This window comes from Natrix helvetica, assembly GCF_964273705.1.
Source record: "Natrix helvetica genome assembly, chromosome: 13".
Taxonomy (NCBI): Eukaryota; Metazoa; Chordata; class Lepidosauria; order Squamata; family Natricidae; genus Natrix; species Natrix helvetica.
Window position 1 is genome coordinate 10,829,830 of NC_138557.1, and position 15,751 is coordinate 10,845,580.

Consider the following 15,751-nt stretch of genomic DNA (forward strand, 5'->3'; position numbering starts at 1 on the left):
CAGATGGCACTCCAATCTCTTCTTGAAAGCTTCCATTCAGAAAATTTCTTATTTCTAGGCTGAATCTCTCCTTGATCACTTTCCATCCATTATTCCTTGTCTGGCCTTCAGGTGCTTTGGAAAAGAAAGGAAGGAAGGAAGGAAGGAAGGAAGGAAGGAAGGAAGGAAGGAAGGAAGGAAGGAAGGAAGGAAGGAAATAACAATCTTAGAAGAAAGTTAGAATGAATGAAGGAAGGAAATAACAGTGTTAGAAGGGACCTTGTAGGGCATCTAGTCCAACATCCTGCCCTAACAGGAGATCCTACACCATTTCTGACAGGTGGCACTCCAATCTCTTCTTGAAAGCTTCCAGGGATGAAGCTCCCGCAACTTCTGAAGGAACTTCTGTCTGTCGGTTGATTGCTCTCACTGTCAGAAAGTTTCCAGGTTGAATCTCTCCTTGGTCAGTTTCCATCCATTATTCCTTGTCTGGCCTGTGGGTGCTTTGGAAAGGGAAGGAACAAAAGAAGGAAGGAAGGAAGGAAGGAAGGAAGGAAGGGAGGGAGGGAGGGAGGGAGGGAGGGAGGAGTAGGAAGCAGAAGGAAAAACACCTGCTATACAAGTAGTTCATGTCTTACAGTCATTCATTTGGCAAAGTTTGAAGTTAAAAGGACACGGAAAAAAAGTGATTTATGACCATTGTAGCATTTCTCCGTGATCACATGAGCAAAAGGCTGCTGCAACAGCCAGAAATCTATGGGCTGGTCGCCACCACCATTCATTTAGTGCCATTAAAGTTTCAAACAGTTGTGGAACAAATGGTCATAAATCAAGGACTTCCTCTATTATCAATTCTCCATCCATAAAGCAACCTCAGTGGTTTTGCACCACTCTCCGTCTGAACACCAATTACCCAACCTTTTCCAAAAACAATCTGCAAAGTAGATTAGGCTGAGAGTGAAAAGACGACTGGGACATAAGCATCCAGTTAATGGTTACCCAAGTCATAGTGAGTAACAAATGAATTGCCCTCATCCAGATCAGCGGTGGTGCAGTGGTTAGAGTGCAGTACTATAGGCTGCTTCTGCTGACTGCCGGCTGGCTGCAATTTGGCAGTTCGAACCTCACCAGGCTCAAGATTGACTCAGCCTTCCATCCTTCCCAGGTGGGCAAAATGAGGACCCGGATTGCTGGGAGCAATATGTAAACCGCTTAGAGAGGGCTGTAAAGCACTGTAAAGCGGTCTATAAGTCTAAGTGCTATTGCTATCTCAGCCTAGAGTGCAGAGAAAATCCTGAAGTCGTGATTACTATCTAGTTCAACAAACCTACAGAACCAGTTTGGGTCTAGTGGTGACTGGTGAGACCACAGTTGGAATACCGCATCCAATTCCGGGCACCACAACGCAAAAAAAAAGATGCTGAGACTCTTGAAAGAGTGCAAAGAAGAGCAACAAAGATGATTAGGGACTCTGAGCATGTGGATTTTAAACCCGAACTATTTTTATCAGGTCTAATATCAGGTAACCTTGATAATCAACGTATGTTTTTAATATTGCACGTGTTGACAGCAGTGAGGCTTGTCTTTGCGCAATGCTGGAAAAATGAAGAAACACCACAAGATGAAGAAATCATCAAGAAGATACTAGAGCCGTCATGGCGAACCTATGGCATGTGTGCCCAAAGTGGCATGCAAAGTCATGTCACCCGGCACGCGTGGCCTTGCATGTTTGTCTTCCAGGTTTATGGCACGCATGACAATCAGCTGTCCTTTGTGTGTGCAGCAGTGCCAAAAACCGGTGCACGCATGCGCGCCAGCCAGCTTATTGTTGTGTGCGCATGAGCGCCAGAACCTGGACGTTCAGCTTTTCTGGAGCACCATCCCTTTGCACACACGGCAGTGCCGAAAGCCGGCCTGCGCATGCACACCGACCAGCTGATTGTCAGACACACATCATGCGAAAACCCGGAGGTTTGGCTTTTCCAAAGCACGGCCCAGCCGAGCATGTGTGCAACATTTCCGTGCAATTTATCGGCAGTCGGGGCCGGAAAAAAATTGCCATCACTGTACTAGGCTGTGCAGAAACGGACAGACTAATGTTAAAAATGAAAAAAAGAAATATTATCAGACCTGGAATTTATTTTACCAGTGGTTGGGAAAAAGACGTGGAGATTAAGAACGTGATATGTATTCTTAAGCAAATTAAATACCCAGACAATGCGATGTGTATTAAGCAATTAAGAAACGTAATTAATAAAAAAAAATAATTATAATAAAAAAGAATTAGGAATCCGGTGGCTAAGCCATGTGATGAATGATTGAAGGAACTAACTAGGTCTAAGAAAGAGAAGGACTAGGAATGACAGGATATCAGTCTTCCAATATTTGATGAGCTGTCACAGAGAGGAGAAGAAGGTCAATAGTAGTGTCTAGTATGTTTGAAATCATCTTATGCCCTTCGAATGATTTGGGTTTCAGTCAGCGTATTATCTAGTCAGAATTGAACTGCTTTTCTCTTTTACGCTGTTCTCTTCCCACCAAAGGTGGTTCCTATTTTTCCACTTGCATTTTTTACGTGCTTTCGAACTGCTAGGTTGGCAGAAGCTGGGACAAGTAACGGGAGCTCACTCCATTAAGTGGTGCTAGGGATTCGAACCGCCGAACTGCCGACCTTTCAATTAACAAGCTCAGCGTCTTAACCCCTGAGCCACCACGTCCCTTCTTTGATAAAGTATGTTTTAATTCATTGCTGGTCAGTGGTTCTCAGAAACACAGCCAGCTCTTAAGTTAGAAACCTAACTTTGCCTGCTCTCATCCTTCAGGTTGTATATACATAGAAACTGAGCACTGCCCTAACATGTACAGACATGATTGACATAATAAAGGAAAACACGTGGAGTGTTTGCGCCTGACAGATACTTGGGAGATCTCTTCCACCGTGGCTGGTAATGCACGGTTAATAGAAGGCGGTGATTGTGAGTTCATTCAGTTGTGGTTTAGCCAGTAGATCACATTCTTAAATGTGGCATGGAAGAAGGCTTTGAACCCAGTCAAAATCCACAGAGGAAGAGGGAGGGGAGGCAACTTTTTAAGAACAGCAAAACCAGTTTGTAGCAACTGCTCTTCGGATACATCCAACTTCCTTCTCTTGCCCATCCAGTTCACAGCCAAGAAATAAACCCAATTTTTACTATCGGAAGGCAGTTACAAGCCGGGTGGGTTAGTTAATGTCTAAACTTATCCTAAAGAGCCTAATCATCTGCAAAGTATTTTTGTTTTTGCATATAAAGGGAGAATTTAAAACATCAACCTGTTCAATGAATAAATAAAGACGCCTTATGTGTGTGTGTATGTGTGTGTGTGTGTGTGTGTGTGTGCGTTGTCAATTTTTATACAACTGGTTCGGGCACGCTCCTGCGTTCGTCCCGCCACCACTACTACCGGTTCACCCGATCAGGGCCGAACTGGGAGCAACCCACCTCTGATGTGTGTGTGTGTGTGTGTGTGTGTGTGTGTGTTTGTGTGTGTGTGTAAATGTGACCTGGTTCCCAAGCACCCAAAATGTAATCATGGGACTGTGGTATAGGTGATATGTATGTATGTATGTATGTATGTATGTATGTATGTATGTATTTGTGTTACAACCCCTGGTATGCCCATATATGGGAGGGAGCTCACTACTCCCCCTTTCTGTCCTTCGGCTCATTACAGAAGACCATCCAGGCAGAAAACCATATTTTTATTTTTAATGTTGCCTTTGCTATGTTTGTGTTGTATTTGTGCTGATAAATAAATAAAGGGAGACTAGTATAGATCTATTTCAAGCTATTTAGCTCTCATCAGCTAGCCATACCCTTACTGGGATTTGAACCTGGGCCTATATATATTTACAACAGGTTGCTTAATGACTGTTTGGAAGTTATGACAGACCTTCCCAGAGGTATTCATGACTTATAACTACTTGTAAGTACAAAAGTACACAATGACATCCTGCTCCTCTTCTTTTTATAATCTATCCTCATCCTCGAAACCATAAGCTGCAAATTCACTGGTTGCCATTTTTAAAAACGCGCTGTTTTCCAATTCAGGGAGGGGGTTGAAAGCTTTCTCAGTGAACTGCGTCACAAACTGCCCCTAAACAGTTTTGCAGCCAACAACAGTTGGCCCGACTTCCATCACCTGTTTTATATTGAACAAATGCAAATATCATAAACAGCTCTACCTGTCCCAAGAGAGCACCTGAATCATTTTTTTGGGGGCCGAGCTGTGGGTCATACCGTCTGTTCATCCCAAAGGTGCATTTTTCAAGAGGCAACTGGACTTTCTTTGTTTTTTTTCTTTTGAAGACGTTTTGCTTCTCATCCAAGAAGCTTCTTCAGCTCTGACTAAATGGTGGGGAATGGAAGGACTTATACTCCTTGCAGACAGCTAGTCCTTTGCATCCTTTTAGAGGGCCATTGAGGCCGCTTGGAGGTTTACCTGTGTCCTCAGGGTCACCTGAGTGGTGCAAATGGTTCCCGTAATCTGCAATTTTCCCTCTGGAAATCCGTTCATACTGCCACACCGTTCAACGGGTGATCAGCCCAAATTGTACAGCTAAAAGACCATAGAGATTCTCAGTCAGCCAGGTCAGGGTTGTCTCAAAGGTGCTTTTTTCAGGAGGCAACTGGATTTCTGGTTTTCTTTTGAAATGTCTTCAAAACGTCTTTGAAACGTGATTTATGTGGGAATAAACTTTTTACAGAAATACATTCGTATTCTGCTGGCTTTGCTTCGTTGTGATTTAGTGGGCCAAAAGGTGTGTGTGTGGGGGGGGGAAGGAGCATAATCTACTTTAAATTGTTGGAATAAACGTCCTTCTGGGTTCAGTTCCAAGTGTGGGGAAAAGACACTAGAAACATGGAGACTGCTTGGAAAGATGGTTTAATGGTGGACAGGATCGCATGGTTTGAGGTCCTGGGCAAAAAAGGGGGAAGAGATGCTGAGAGTGCCCTGGTTTTACGTCCTCTCTGGGCTTTTGAATTTGAACTTGTATTCTGATTGGTTGTCAGACTCCCATGGGGTCATGCAAGAGTAGCTTTGTAGATTATCTGTGTCCCAGACTTGGTTGAACTTTGCTGGGTGATGATGTAATGAAGGGGCTTTGGGCAATTCCTATTATGGCTCTGCCTGAAGGCGGTAGATCTTTTGTTATGTAGAATAGACTGGCTCAGGCCTTAATGGCCCATTGACAAAGGTGGGAGGGATAAGTTTCTGCCTCCCTTTTAGGGGGAAATATTCTGCCCTTTTAATATTTCCTATATTCTTTCATTTTTCTAGGAGAGGGGTGGTTGCTAACTTCCCACAAAATAAAATGGGAAGATTCGCCACCAAACCAGTCAGAGCTGAAGAAGCTTCTGGGATAAGAAGCGAAATGTCTTCAAAGAAGAAAACCAGAAAGTCCAATTGAAAGTCCTCTTGAAAAACCAACTTTGGGACAACCATGACCTGGATGATGGAGAATTGTTATCCCAATTCTGCATCTCATTATGGAAAACAGCCATGGGCTCTGTAATCGTCATGCAAATTATTTTCCCGAAGCCCATGTTTATCCAACACGCTAAAGAACGAATACAATATTGACAGATACTTCTTGATTTACCACCACGGCACTGAAAAAAGTGACTTATGACTATTTTTCACCCTTACGACCGTTGCAACATCCCTATGGTCACGTGGTCCAAATTCAGACACTTGGCAACTGACTCGTATTTATGACGGTCGCAGTGTCCCGAGGCAGGGGGGTCACGCGATCCCCTTTTGCAACCTTCCGACAAGCAAAGTCCACGGGGAAAGCCGGATGTACTTAACAACCGGGTTACTAACTTCACAACCTCAGTGTTTTGCTTAACAACTCTGGCAAGGAAGGATGCAAAACGGGGGCAAAACTCACTTCATAATTGTCTCGCTTAGAATCGGAAACTTTGGGCTCAATTTTGGTCGTAAGTTGAGAACTAAATTCCAGCAAATTCAGGCCGTGCTTGATTTGTGACCATATCCGTTATGGTCACAAGTCGCGATGACTGTACAATGAGTCACCAAAGGACTGGAGCCATTTTTATGACCTGTTTTTTGCAGCCGTTGTTAAGTGGACGCGGTAATTCGCTATGGATTGTCGAAAACTGGAAGCAGATGCTGTATACAATAGGAAGAGAGCCATGCTCCTATACAGCATTGATAAGTCATCATGCTCCAATGGAGTATGAGAGCATCCTAGTGTTAGAACATCCAGGAATTTTGGGTTTCCTACATGATACACGAACGAGTCCAGAGATACTTCACGAGAAGAGTCCTCCACTCCTCTGCTCACAACAAAATCCCTGATGCCACCAGGATCAAAATTTTGGCCTTGGGCAACCTGGAACTATGCCACCTATGGTCTGACCTAAGCATAGTACACAAAATTGTCTGCTACAACATCCTACCTGTCAATGACTACTTCAGCTTCTACCTCAATAATACGGGGGCAAACAATCGATACACACTCAAGGTAAACTGCTCCAAACTCGATTGCAGGAAATACAACTTCAGCTACAGAGTGGTCAGTGCCTGGAATGCTCTTCCTGACTCCCTTGTTACATCCTCAAACCCCCACAGCTTCAACCTCAAACTGTCTACCGTGGATCTCACCCCATTCCTAAGAGGTCCATAAAGGGGGCATGCATAAGCGCACCAGTGTACCTTCTGTCCCTGTCCTACTGTCCCCATTTATTTGTACTCATTTTCCTTGTCCATGTTTATACTTATATCTGTTATCTTGTACATGTTTGACAAACCAAATAAAAGAAATAAATGAAATGAGAGCTTGCCAAAGCTTGCTCGTCTTGGCAACATCCCCCTCCTTCTGAAAGAGGCCCAAATTCTTCTCAGAGAAGACCAGGTCTAAATCTCTACCCTTCTGTAGCCACATCTAGAGTACCAAACCACCCACTTCACCAAATTTGAGAGAGGGTACTTTTTTTCATCCTTCTGATAAAGCCAAAAAATTCAGAATTCAGATTTTTATCTGAATTCAGAAGAAGCTTGAAAGAAACATAAAACTGAAACCAGAAGTTTTCTTTTTTGGGTTTGATGGAGAAAGAGAAAGAAACTTTGGGACTTAGTTACTAAATATGTTGACAGCAACGAGAATCTCCTTTGCACAAAGATGGAAAGTCCTACTAACCATCCCAATCCAATGGTTTTCTAGTCTCTTCTTGAAAACCTCCAGTGATGGAGCACTCCAGGAGGCAAGCTATTCTACTGATTAATTGTCCTCACTGACCGGAAATTTCTTCTTAGTTCTAGGTTAGATCTCTCTTTTAATGATATTCCACCCGTTACTTCTTCTCATAACCTCAGGTGCTTTGGAGAATAGGTTAATCTCCTCTTCTCTGTGTTGTTGTTGTTGTTGTTAGTTGTGAAGTTGTGTCTGACCCATTGTGACCCCATGGACAACATTCCTCCAGACTTTCCTTTCCTCTACCATCCTCTGGAGTCCATTTAATCTCATGCCGACTGCTTCGGTGACTCCATCCAGCCACCTCATTCTCCATCCAGTCCCTTTTGCCCTCAATCTTTTCCAGCATGAGGCTCTTCTCCAGTGAGTCCTTCCTTCTCATCAGGTGGCCAAAGTCTTTGAGTTTCCTCTTCAGGATCTGGCCTTCTAAAAAGCAGTCAGGATTGATCTCCTCTAGGACTGACCGGTTGGACCGCCTTGCAGTCCAAGGGACTCGCAGGAGTCTTCTCTAGCACCAGAGTTCAAAGGCCTCCATTCTTTGCTGCTCAGCCTTTCTTATGGTCCAACCTTCACACAGCCACACATTGCGACTGGGAAAACCACAGCCTTGACTAGAGGCACTTTTGTTGGCAGGGTGATGTCTCTGCTTTTTAGTCGGCTGTCTAGATTTGCCACAGCACATTCTTGGTGACTTCCCCTCAAATACTGGAAGGCAGCTATTGCGGGATTTGCAACATGAAGGAGCCCTTCAGATTTTGCTGAATCCAATTCCCACCAGATCTGGGCAGCCTAGCCAACAGTGAAGCTGCTCTCTTCTGCATCATCTAGAAAGCCAGATCACCTGTTGCTCTCTTCTAAAACTGAGGATGAGCCTCAGCAAACAAGTTAGAAGTTCTTCCTGGCTAGTTTGCGTAAGATAAGATCTTGATAAAATTGTCACCTTCCTCATACCGTGGTGGGAAGACTGTTGTTTTGCGAATACATGGCTCTCCAAATTTATGTCCCTTTAATGATATTCCACCCATTGTTTCTTGTCCTACCCTCAGGTGCTTTGGAGAATAGGTTAATCTCCTCTTCTCTGCGATTTCCTCTCAAATACTGGAAATATTTGCTTTTGTGACAATGGACATACCTACTTCCCTTCACCCTTCATCATGGGGTTTAGCTCCCAGAATCCCTTATCATTTTTGTTGCTCTTCTAGGCAGATGTTCTAAAACCGGGATGGCGAACCTATGGCACGCATGCCACAGGTGGCACACGGAGCCATTTCTTAGGGCACGCAAGGCATTGCCCTGTCAGCTCTAGCAAGCATGCACGCACTGGCCAGCTGACTTCGGCCTTCATTTTCGGCCATTTTTCTCCCTCCGGAGGCTTTCCTGAAGCCTCCGGAGGGTGAAAAACAACCCCATGCACAAACCGGAAGTCCATTCCCGAACACATGCGCGGGGGGATGGCACACATGCACACAACCCCCTTGCCCTCCCCCCACTTTTGACATGTGATGGCAAAAAGGTTAGCCATCACTGCTCTAAAAGCTCTTCCAGAAGTTTGTAAGAACTGACGCCCTCTTAAATGGAAATTTGGAACTGCCCCCAGAGTGGAAGAAGAGAAAATGTGAATTTTGTAAACAGTGCTTAAAGTTGCAAGATTTGGGCTTCGTAGTCATTCTTGGGAGGTTGGCTTCTTGGCATGAAAAGAACCAACCTAGCGAGTGAGAGAAGGGGCTGTTGATGTCCTAGAATGCTATGAGAAGCTTACGTCTTTTACACGCTGCAGATCATTCTTTCTTATTTCCTTCTTGACGCACCCGTTCTGAGATTTAGTAGAGAAATGTTTTTTTAAAAAGGGCAAAGCATTGGATTAGGGTGCTAAAAAGAGACAAGGGGCTGAAGAGTACAGGTCGTGCTTCCTAAATGAAATGGAGCAACTGGTTCAAGTCTTTAAACCAATGTTTCCCAACCCAGACAACTTGAAGCTGGGTGGACTTCAACTTCCAAAATTCCCCAGCCAGCATTGCAGGCTGGAGAATTCTAGGAATTGAATTCCACTCAGCTTCGAGCTGCCGAGGTTGAGAAACATTGCCCTAAACACGAATTAAGAAAAGCACGTTCTTAAAAATGGATTTCTTAGTTGTATCGGTTGCAAGGGAAAAGGTCTTAGGTATGAAATGGGGTCAGCAACCTGTGGCTCTGGAGCCGCATGTGGCTCTTTCATCCCTCTGCTGCGGCTCCCTGTTTCTGGTTGGCTCCACAATTGATGGGGCTTTTGGTTAGGACAGGTAGAGGAAAAGGGAGGCCGCGCTAGGAGGAGACTCTATGGTGGAGGAACCGGACTTCCGGTTGGCAGAGGAAAAAGGATGCCACGCTAGGAGGAGACTCTATGGTGGGGGAACCGGACTTCCAGTCGGCAGAGAAAAAAAGATGCCATGTTAGGAGGAGACTCTATGGTGGGAGAACCGGACTTCCAGTTGGCAGAGAAAAAGGATGCCGCGCTAGGAGGAGACTCTATGGTGGGGGAACCGGACTTCCGGTCAGCAGAGGAAAAAGGACGCTACACTAGGAGGAGATTCTATGGTGGGGGAACCAGACCTCCGGTCGGCAGAGGAAAAAGGATGCCATGATAGGAGGAGACTCTATGGTGGGGGAACTGGACTTCCAGTCGGCTCCAGAATTAAATGGGGGGGCTTCCGGTTAGGACCTTTGTGGCTCTTTGAGTGTTTAAGGTTACTGACCTCTCATCTAGGAAATGAAATATGTTTCTTCTTGAGCTTCTACTTATCAAGGAATACCTGAGGACACTTCCTTCTGGATGATCTTCTTGCTAACTCTCTTTTCTTTAAGAGGCAGGGAGCAGGGGGTTCCCTGATTTTAGAAAATATGGATGGGATGTCTTATTGATCCTTGTTGGGCCCAACTTTGCACATATCCATTGCTTGGGTTCCTTGGTGCTCTCTAAGCTTAATTAAGGACCCCACAGGTCAACCCTGAGCTCCATGTATTCTCTTACAACGGCACAGGTTCAGAGAACACCATTACCCAACTGATGTGACTCTCTTCTTTCAGCAGAGAGCTGCAAGTCCCTAGGACTGACCGGTTGGATGGCCTTGCAGTCCAAGGGACTTGCAGGAGTCTTCTCCAGCACCAGAGTTCAAAGGCCTCCATTCTTTGGTGCTCAGCCTTCCTCATGGTCCAACTTTCACAGCCATCCATTGCAACTGGGAAAACCATATCCTTGACTAAACGCGCTTTGGTTGGCAGGGTGATGTCTCTGCTTTTTAGTTGGCTGTCTAGATTTGCCATCGCACATTCTCTGTCACTTCCCCTCAAATACTGGAAGGCAGCTATCGTGGGACACGATATTTGCAACCTGAAGCAGCCCTTTGGATTTTGCTGAACCCAGTTCCCACCAGACCTGAGCAGCCTAGCCAACAGCAAAGCCTCCTGCCTTCTGCATCCCCTAGAACAGGGGTCAGAAACCTGTGGCTCTGGAGCCACATGTGGCTCTTTCATCCCTCTGCTGCGGCTCCCTGTCACTCGAAATATGCGTCACAACCACCAATGCGCCACCCGGTAGGCTAACCGTGGTTAAATCCATGAAAAGGAAAGTTTCAGAAGAAAACAGAATGTTTAATTCAACCACATATATTAGTTTCGTGGCCGCTCAGGAAATTGTCAGGCACGGGAAGCGTTTTGTGGCTCCCGGATGTTTTCTTTTCTGTGGGAAACGGGTCCAAATGGCTGTTTGAGTATTTACGGTTCCCGACCCCTGATCTAGAGAGCCACCTGTTGCTCTCTTCTACAACTGAGGATGCAAAAACTAAAACTTATCAGCAAACAGGCTAGAGCAGAGGTTCTCAACCTGTGGGTCGGGACTCCTTTCATGGGGTCGCCTAAGACCATCGGAAAACACATATTTTCGAAAAAATATGGAAAACATAAAATAATTTTATGTTTGGGGGATCACCACAACATGAGGAACTGTATTAAAGGGTCGCGGCATTAGTAAGGTTGAAACCAATGAGCTAGAAGTTCTTCCTGGCTAGTTGGTGTAAGAAAAGACCTTGATAAAAATGGTCACCTTCCTCATACCACAGTGGTGAGGCTGTCCACCGAGGTCCCCCTTTCTTAATCCTTGTTTTTGGAAATACACGGCTGCCCAAATTTAGACATGGAGAACGGGAAACCCCCTGCATCAACCGGTCACCTCTGATGCTCTGAATGTCAACACCCATCATCCCCAGCATCAGGGAAGATGGGGCAGATCAATAGCCTGATATTTTTTTAGGAGGGGGGGAGGCACCTCCCGGATTCCACCCCAGTTTTCCAAGTCCAGATGGGCTGCTGTCCTTTTAATTTAGGGCGCACCGAGACACATCCTCCTTTGGTTGGAGAAGGAGAACCCCCCAGGAAAAAAGATTGGGGCTAATGCCAAAACAGAGACAAGAGGATGAGAAAGAGAGAAGGAGGGAGGGAGGGCAATGGAACCACACCCAGAGCGATTAAATTCTGGAATGTGCCAAGTGCAGAGAAGGAACTATGCTACGGAGGGAAAATAAAGCTTGAAATCTGATGCTCGTTTCTCTTAGGTGGCTGGTCTGGAGACCATAAGGAGAATTCACTTCCATGTGAACCCCTCCAAACTCAAGCTGCCCCAAAGGGGGAGAGAAACAAACTTAGAAAAAAGTTTTCTAAGAACCGACGTTTCAGGGGCGAGGGCTCATTTCGGGGACATCCCTAACAGCCATCAAAATAAACCTGGAGCACGTAACATCTAGGTTTGCTCCATTCATAAGCCATGGTTTGCTTAATCATCATTTTATTTCATTTTTTAAATTTAACTTGTCCAACATGTCAAAGATAACCGTTGTAAGTATAAACATAAATATCAACACAGTAATTGGGTACGAATGGAACATTTTGGAAGTTGCGGGAGCTTCATCCCTGGGGACTTTCAAGAAGAGATTGGACTGCCAATTGTCAGAAATGGTGTAGGGACTCCTGCTTGTGCGGAGGTTGGACTAGATGACTATAAGGTCCCTTCCAATTTCTTAATCTGAATAAATGGAGACAACAGGACAGGGATGGTAGACACGCTGGTGCACTTACTCGTTGTTTGAGTAGGGCACCATTACCGTGGTAGGTTTCACCTACAGCACTAACCCGCAAACAACACTATGCAAGCAGTCAGAAATATACTAAAGATGCAACCGATGTTTGCTTGGTTAAAGCATAGTTGGTTTAACTGTAGTTTATTGATCAGCCCAACTGGCTGCCTTCACATCGTCAGAAATCCTGCTTTACACCTGACAATGCCTCCTTCAGACAACCCAGTGACCAAAACATCAAGCAAATCCAGTTGTTTTCATGCCGTTGACATGACAGCTGGTCACCGGAATCAACCCACAAATAGATAGGATCTGGAGGTCATTTCAACACAATCAGCCAATCCTCCTCCTTGAATTTGGCCTGGTCCCACATTTGCACAAGCCAAGCCTTTCACACGCTTAAACCCAGACAGGAGGAGAACTTTCATTGCCAAAATGTCCCTTTTCAAAACGCCTAAAGTCAAGAGACCCAGGGCGAGAAAACGCTCCTGTCACCCGGAGAGCGCGAGGAGCAAATAGCAACAGAGCCCGATTGAGCATGTACAGAGAGCTTTTTTTTTTTTTTTTGCTTATCCTTCCTTCGCTTGAGCCCATTAGGCGCAGCTGCCCGCAGAGAAAGACGTTTCCAAATAATAAAGTCGCCTGACGTTCGAGTCCAACTTCGCCTCGTTTAAAAGTGGGATAGAGCATGTACAGAGAGCTTTTTTTTTGCTTATCCTTCCTTCGCTTGAGCCCATTAGGCGCAGCTGCCCGCGGTGAAAGACGTTTCCAAATAATAAAGTCGCCTGAAGTTCAACTTCGCCTCGTTTAAAAGTGGGGAGGGAGGGGAAGAAAATCGGGGAGGGGTCGCGGCTCTTTCCCCACCAGCTTACTCGCTCCAGTCCGGGTTAGCTCCAAGACCGAAAGATTTTGGAAAGCGTCCTTACTGCTGACCTCCGAAGCGGGCAGAGACCCTCCGCGCCTCTCCCTCCCACCCACAAACCCACCCACCCACTCAGAGAGAGACAGACAGACACCCACCCACCCCGCTCACCTCTTCTTCTGCACCGTGGGGCTGTATTTGCCTCGGTTCCTCTTCTTGAACAGCGAATGCATGGCGCTTCTCCGCAAACGACCCGGGCAGCTGCACTGGCCGGCGGGGCTAGTCCTGTGTGAGGTTGCCCGGTTCTTGGGTTGCCCGTGGAACAAGCCGGCGGGTTGCGTGGGGTGGGGGGGCTCGGGGGGCTCGGCTTGCGGCCAAATCCGGCCGGGCGACGGGAGGCGCGGTGCAGCGGGCGCGCGAGAGAGCTCCGGTCCGCCTTGGGCTGGCACTGCGCGAGCGGGCGAGGTGCGCTGCGCCCAGGCCAAGCCGCTTGCAGGTCCCACCCAGAAGAGGTGGCGCTTACCTAAGTTTCCCCGTCTCGGCGGGGACGGCGCTGCTCGCCCTGCCTGGGGATCCGCGGGGGAACAGCCGCGCGTTGCTAAGGCATCGCCCGCTCCTGCCGGGGCTTCCCACGGCCACCGGTGCCACCCAGGCACGTGGGTAGGAAGAGGGCAGGAGGAGGGAGGGTCAAGAAGAGGCAACTTTGGAGTGGTGGGGGGGGGGGGCAGAGAAAACTCTGCCTCTGCTCCCCACCCCCACCCCTAACTTCGAGAGGCGAAAACACGCGCGGAGGTTTCCCTTTTGCTCCGGATCTGTTGGCCACTTACCAACAACTTCTTGCTAAATTTTTGAGCCTTGTCACTTTGGAGTTAATAGGGCAACCGAGTAGGAAGGAAGCTCGGCGGTCTTAATAGAATAGAAAATTAGTAGAGTAGAGTAGAGTAGAGTAGAGTAGAGTAGAGTAGAGTAGAGTAGAGTAGAGTAGAGTAGAGTAGAATAGAATAGAATAGAATAGAATAGAATAGAATAGAAAATCAGGAGTAGAATAGAATAGAATAGAATAGAATAGAATAGAATAGAATAGAAAATCAGGAGTAGAGTAGAGTAGAGTAGAGTAGAGTAGAATAGAATAGAATAGAATAGAATAGAATAGAAAATCAGGAGTAGAGTAGAGTAGAGTAGAGTAGAGTAGAGTAGAATAGAATAGAATAGAATAGAATAGAATAGAATAGAATAGGAGAATCAGGAATAGAATAGAGTGGAGTGGAGTGGAGTGGAATGGAATGGAATAGAATAGAATAGAATAGAATTCTTTATTGGCCAAGTGTGATTGGACACACAAGGAATTTGTCTTTGGTGCATATGTTCTCAGTGTACATAAGGAGAATAAAAATACATTCATCAAGAATAAAAAGATGCAACACTTAGTGATAGTCAAGATTACTAATAAGCTATCAAATCGTACTATGAAAAAAATAAAACAATATAAATTGAAAGATACAAGCAACATGGTTATATAGTCATATGTGGGGAGAGACAGATACTTGGAAGGAAGAGGAGAATACTAGTAATACATTGTTGGTAAATTGTTGGCAGTGTTGAGGGAATTAGTTGCTAAGCAGAGTGATGGCATTCGGGGGGGGGGGGGGGCTGTCCTTGTGTCTAGTTGTTCTGGTGTTCTGATCCTCCCTCCCCCAGCCCAAGCCGGAGATCCTGTACCATTTCAGACAAATGGCTGTCAAGTGAGTTCCAATTATATGGGCAGCTGTTCTCCTGGTGGTAGAACATTGAATCATAGGACTGGAAGGGAGCTCGGAGGTCTTCTAGCCCAACCCCCCTGCTCAAGCAGGAGATCCTGTCCAATTCTGGAGAAATGGCTGTCACGAGAATGCCAATTATACTGGTAGCCTTGTTTCTGGTCATAGAACATAGAATCATAGAGCTGGAAGGAAGGGACCCTTGAGGTCCTCTAGTCCAGCTCAAGGCAGGATACTTTATATTAGTGGTACTAATGCCACTCTATAAAGCCCTAGTAAGACCACACCTAGAGCACTGCATCCAGTTTGGGTCATCACACTATAAATAAGATGCTGAGACTCTGGAAAGAATGCAGAGAAGAGCAACCAGGATGATTAGGGGACTGAAGGCTAAAACATATGATGAACGGTTGCAGGAATTGGGCATGGCTCGTCTAGGGAAGAGAAGGACCAGGAGAGCAGCCTTCCAATATTTGAGGAGCTGCCAAAGAGAGGAGGGGGTCAACCTATTTTCCAAAGCACCCAAAGGCCAGACAAGGAATAATGGATTAAAACTGATCAAGGAGAGATTCAACCTAGAAATAAGGAGGAACTTGATGACAGTGATAACAATCAACCCACGGAACAGAAGTTGCCTTCAGAAGTTGTGGGAGCTTCATCACTTGAGACTTTCAAGAGGAGATTGGACTGCCAATTGTCAGAAATGCTGTAGGGTCTCCTGCTTGAGCGGGGGTAGAGGGTGGGGGTTGGACTAGATGACCTATAAAGTCCCTTTTAATCTGTTAAAACT

At 46.0% G+C, this 15,751-nt stretch overlaps 1 protein-coding gene across 2 annotated transcripts in view; it reads right to left on the bottom strand.

The window, feature by feature from the left end:
- The window catches only part of PPL (periplakin), a 78,744-nt gene extending 65,084 nt beyond the window's left edge, over window positions 1-13,660 (bottom strand). For both annotated transcript variants that reach the window (XR_014176453.1, XM_081966076.1), the window contains exon 1: window positions 13,376-13,660. Coding sequence is in view for 1 of the 2 variants with exons in the window: in XM_081966076.1 (XP_081822202.1) it covers window positions 13,376-13,437 (62 nt within the window). In the remaining variant the exon portion in view is untranslated. The remainder of the gene's footprint in view (window positions 1-13,375) is intronic.
- Window positions 13,661-15,751: the final 2,091 nt, after the last annotated feature.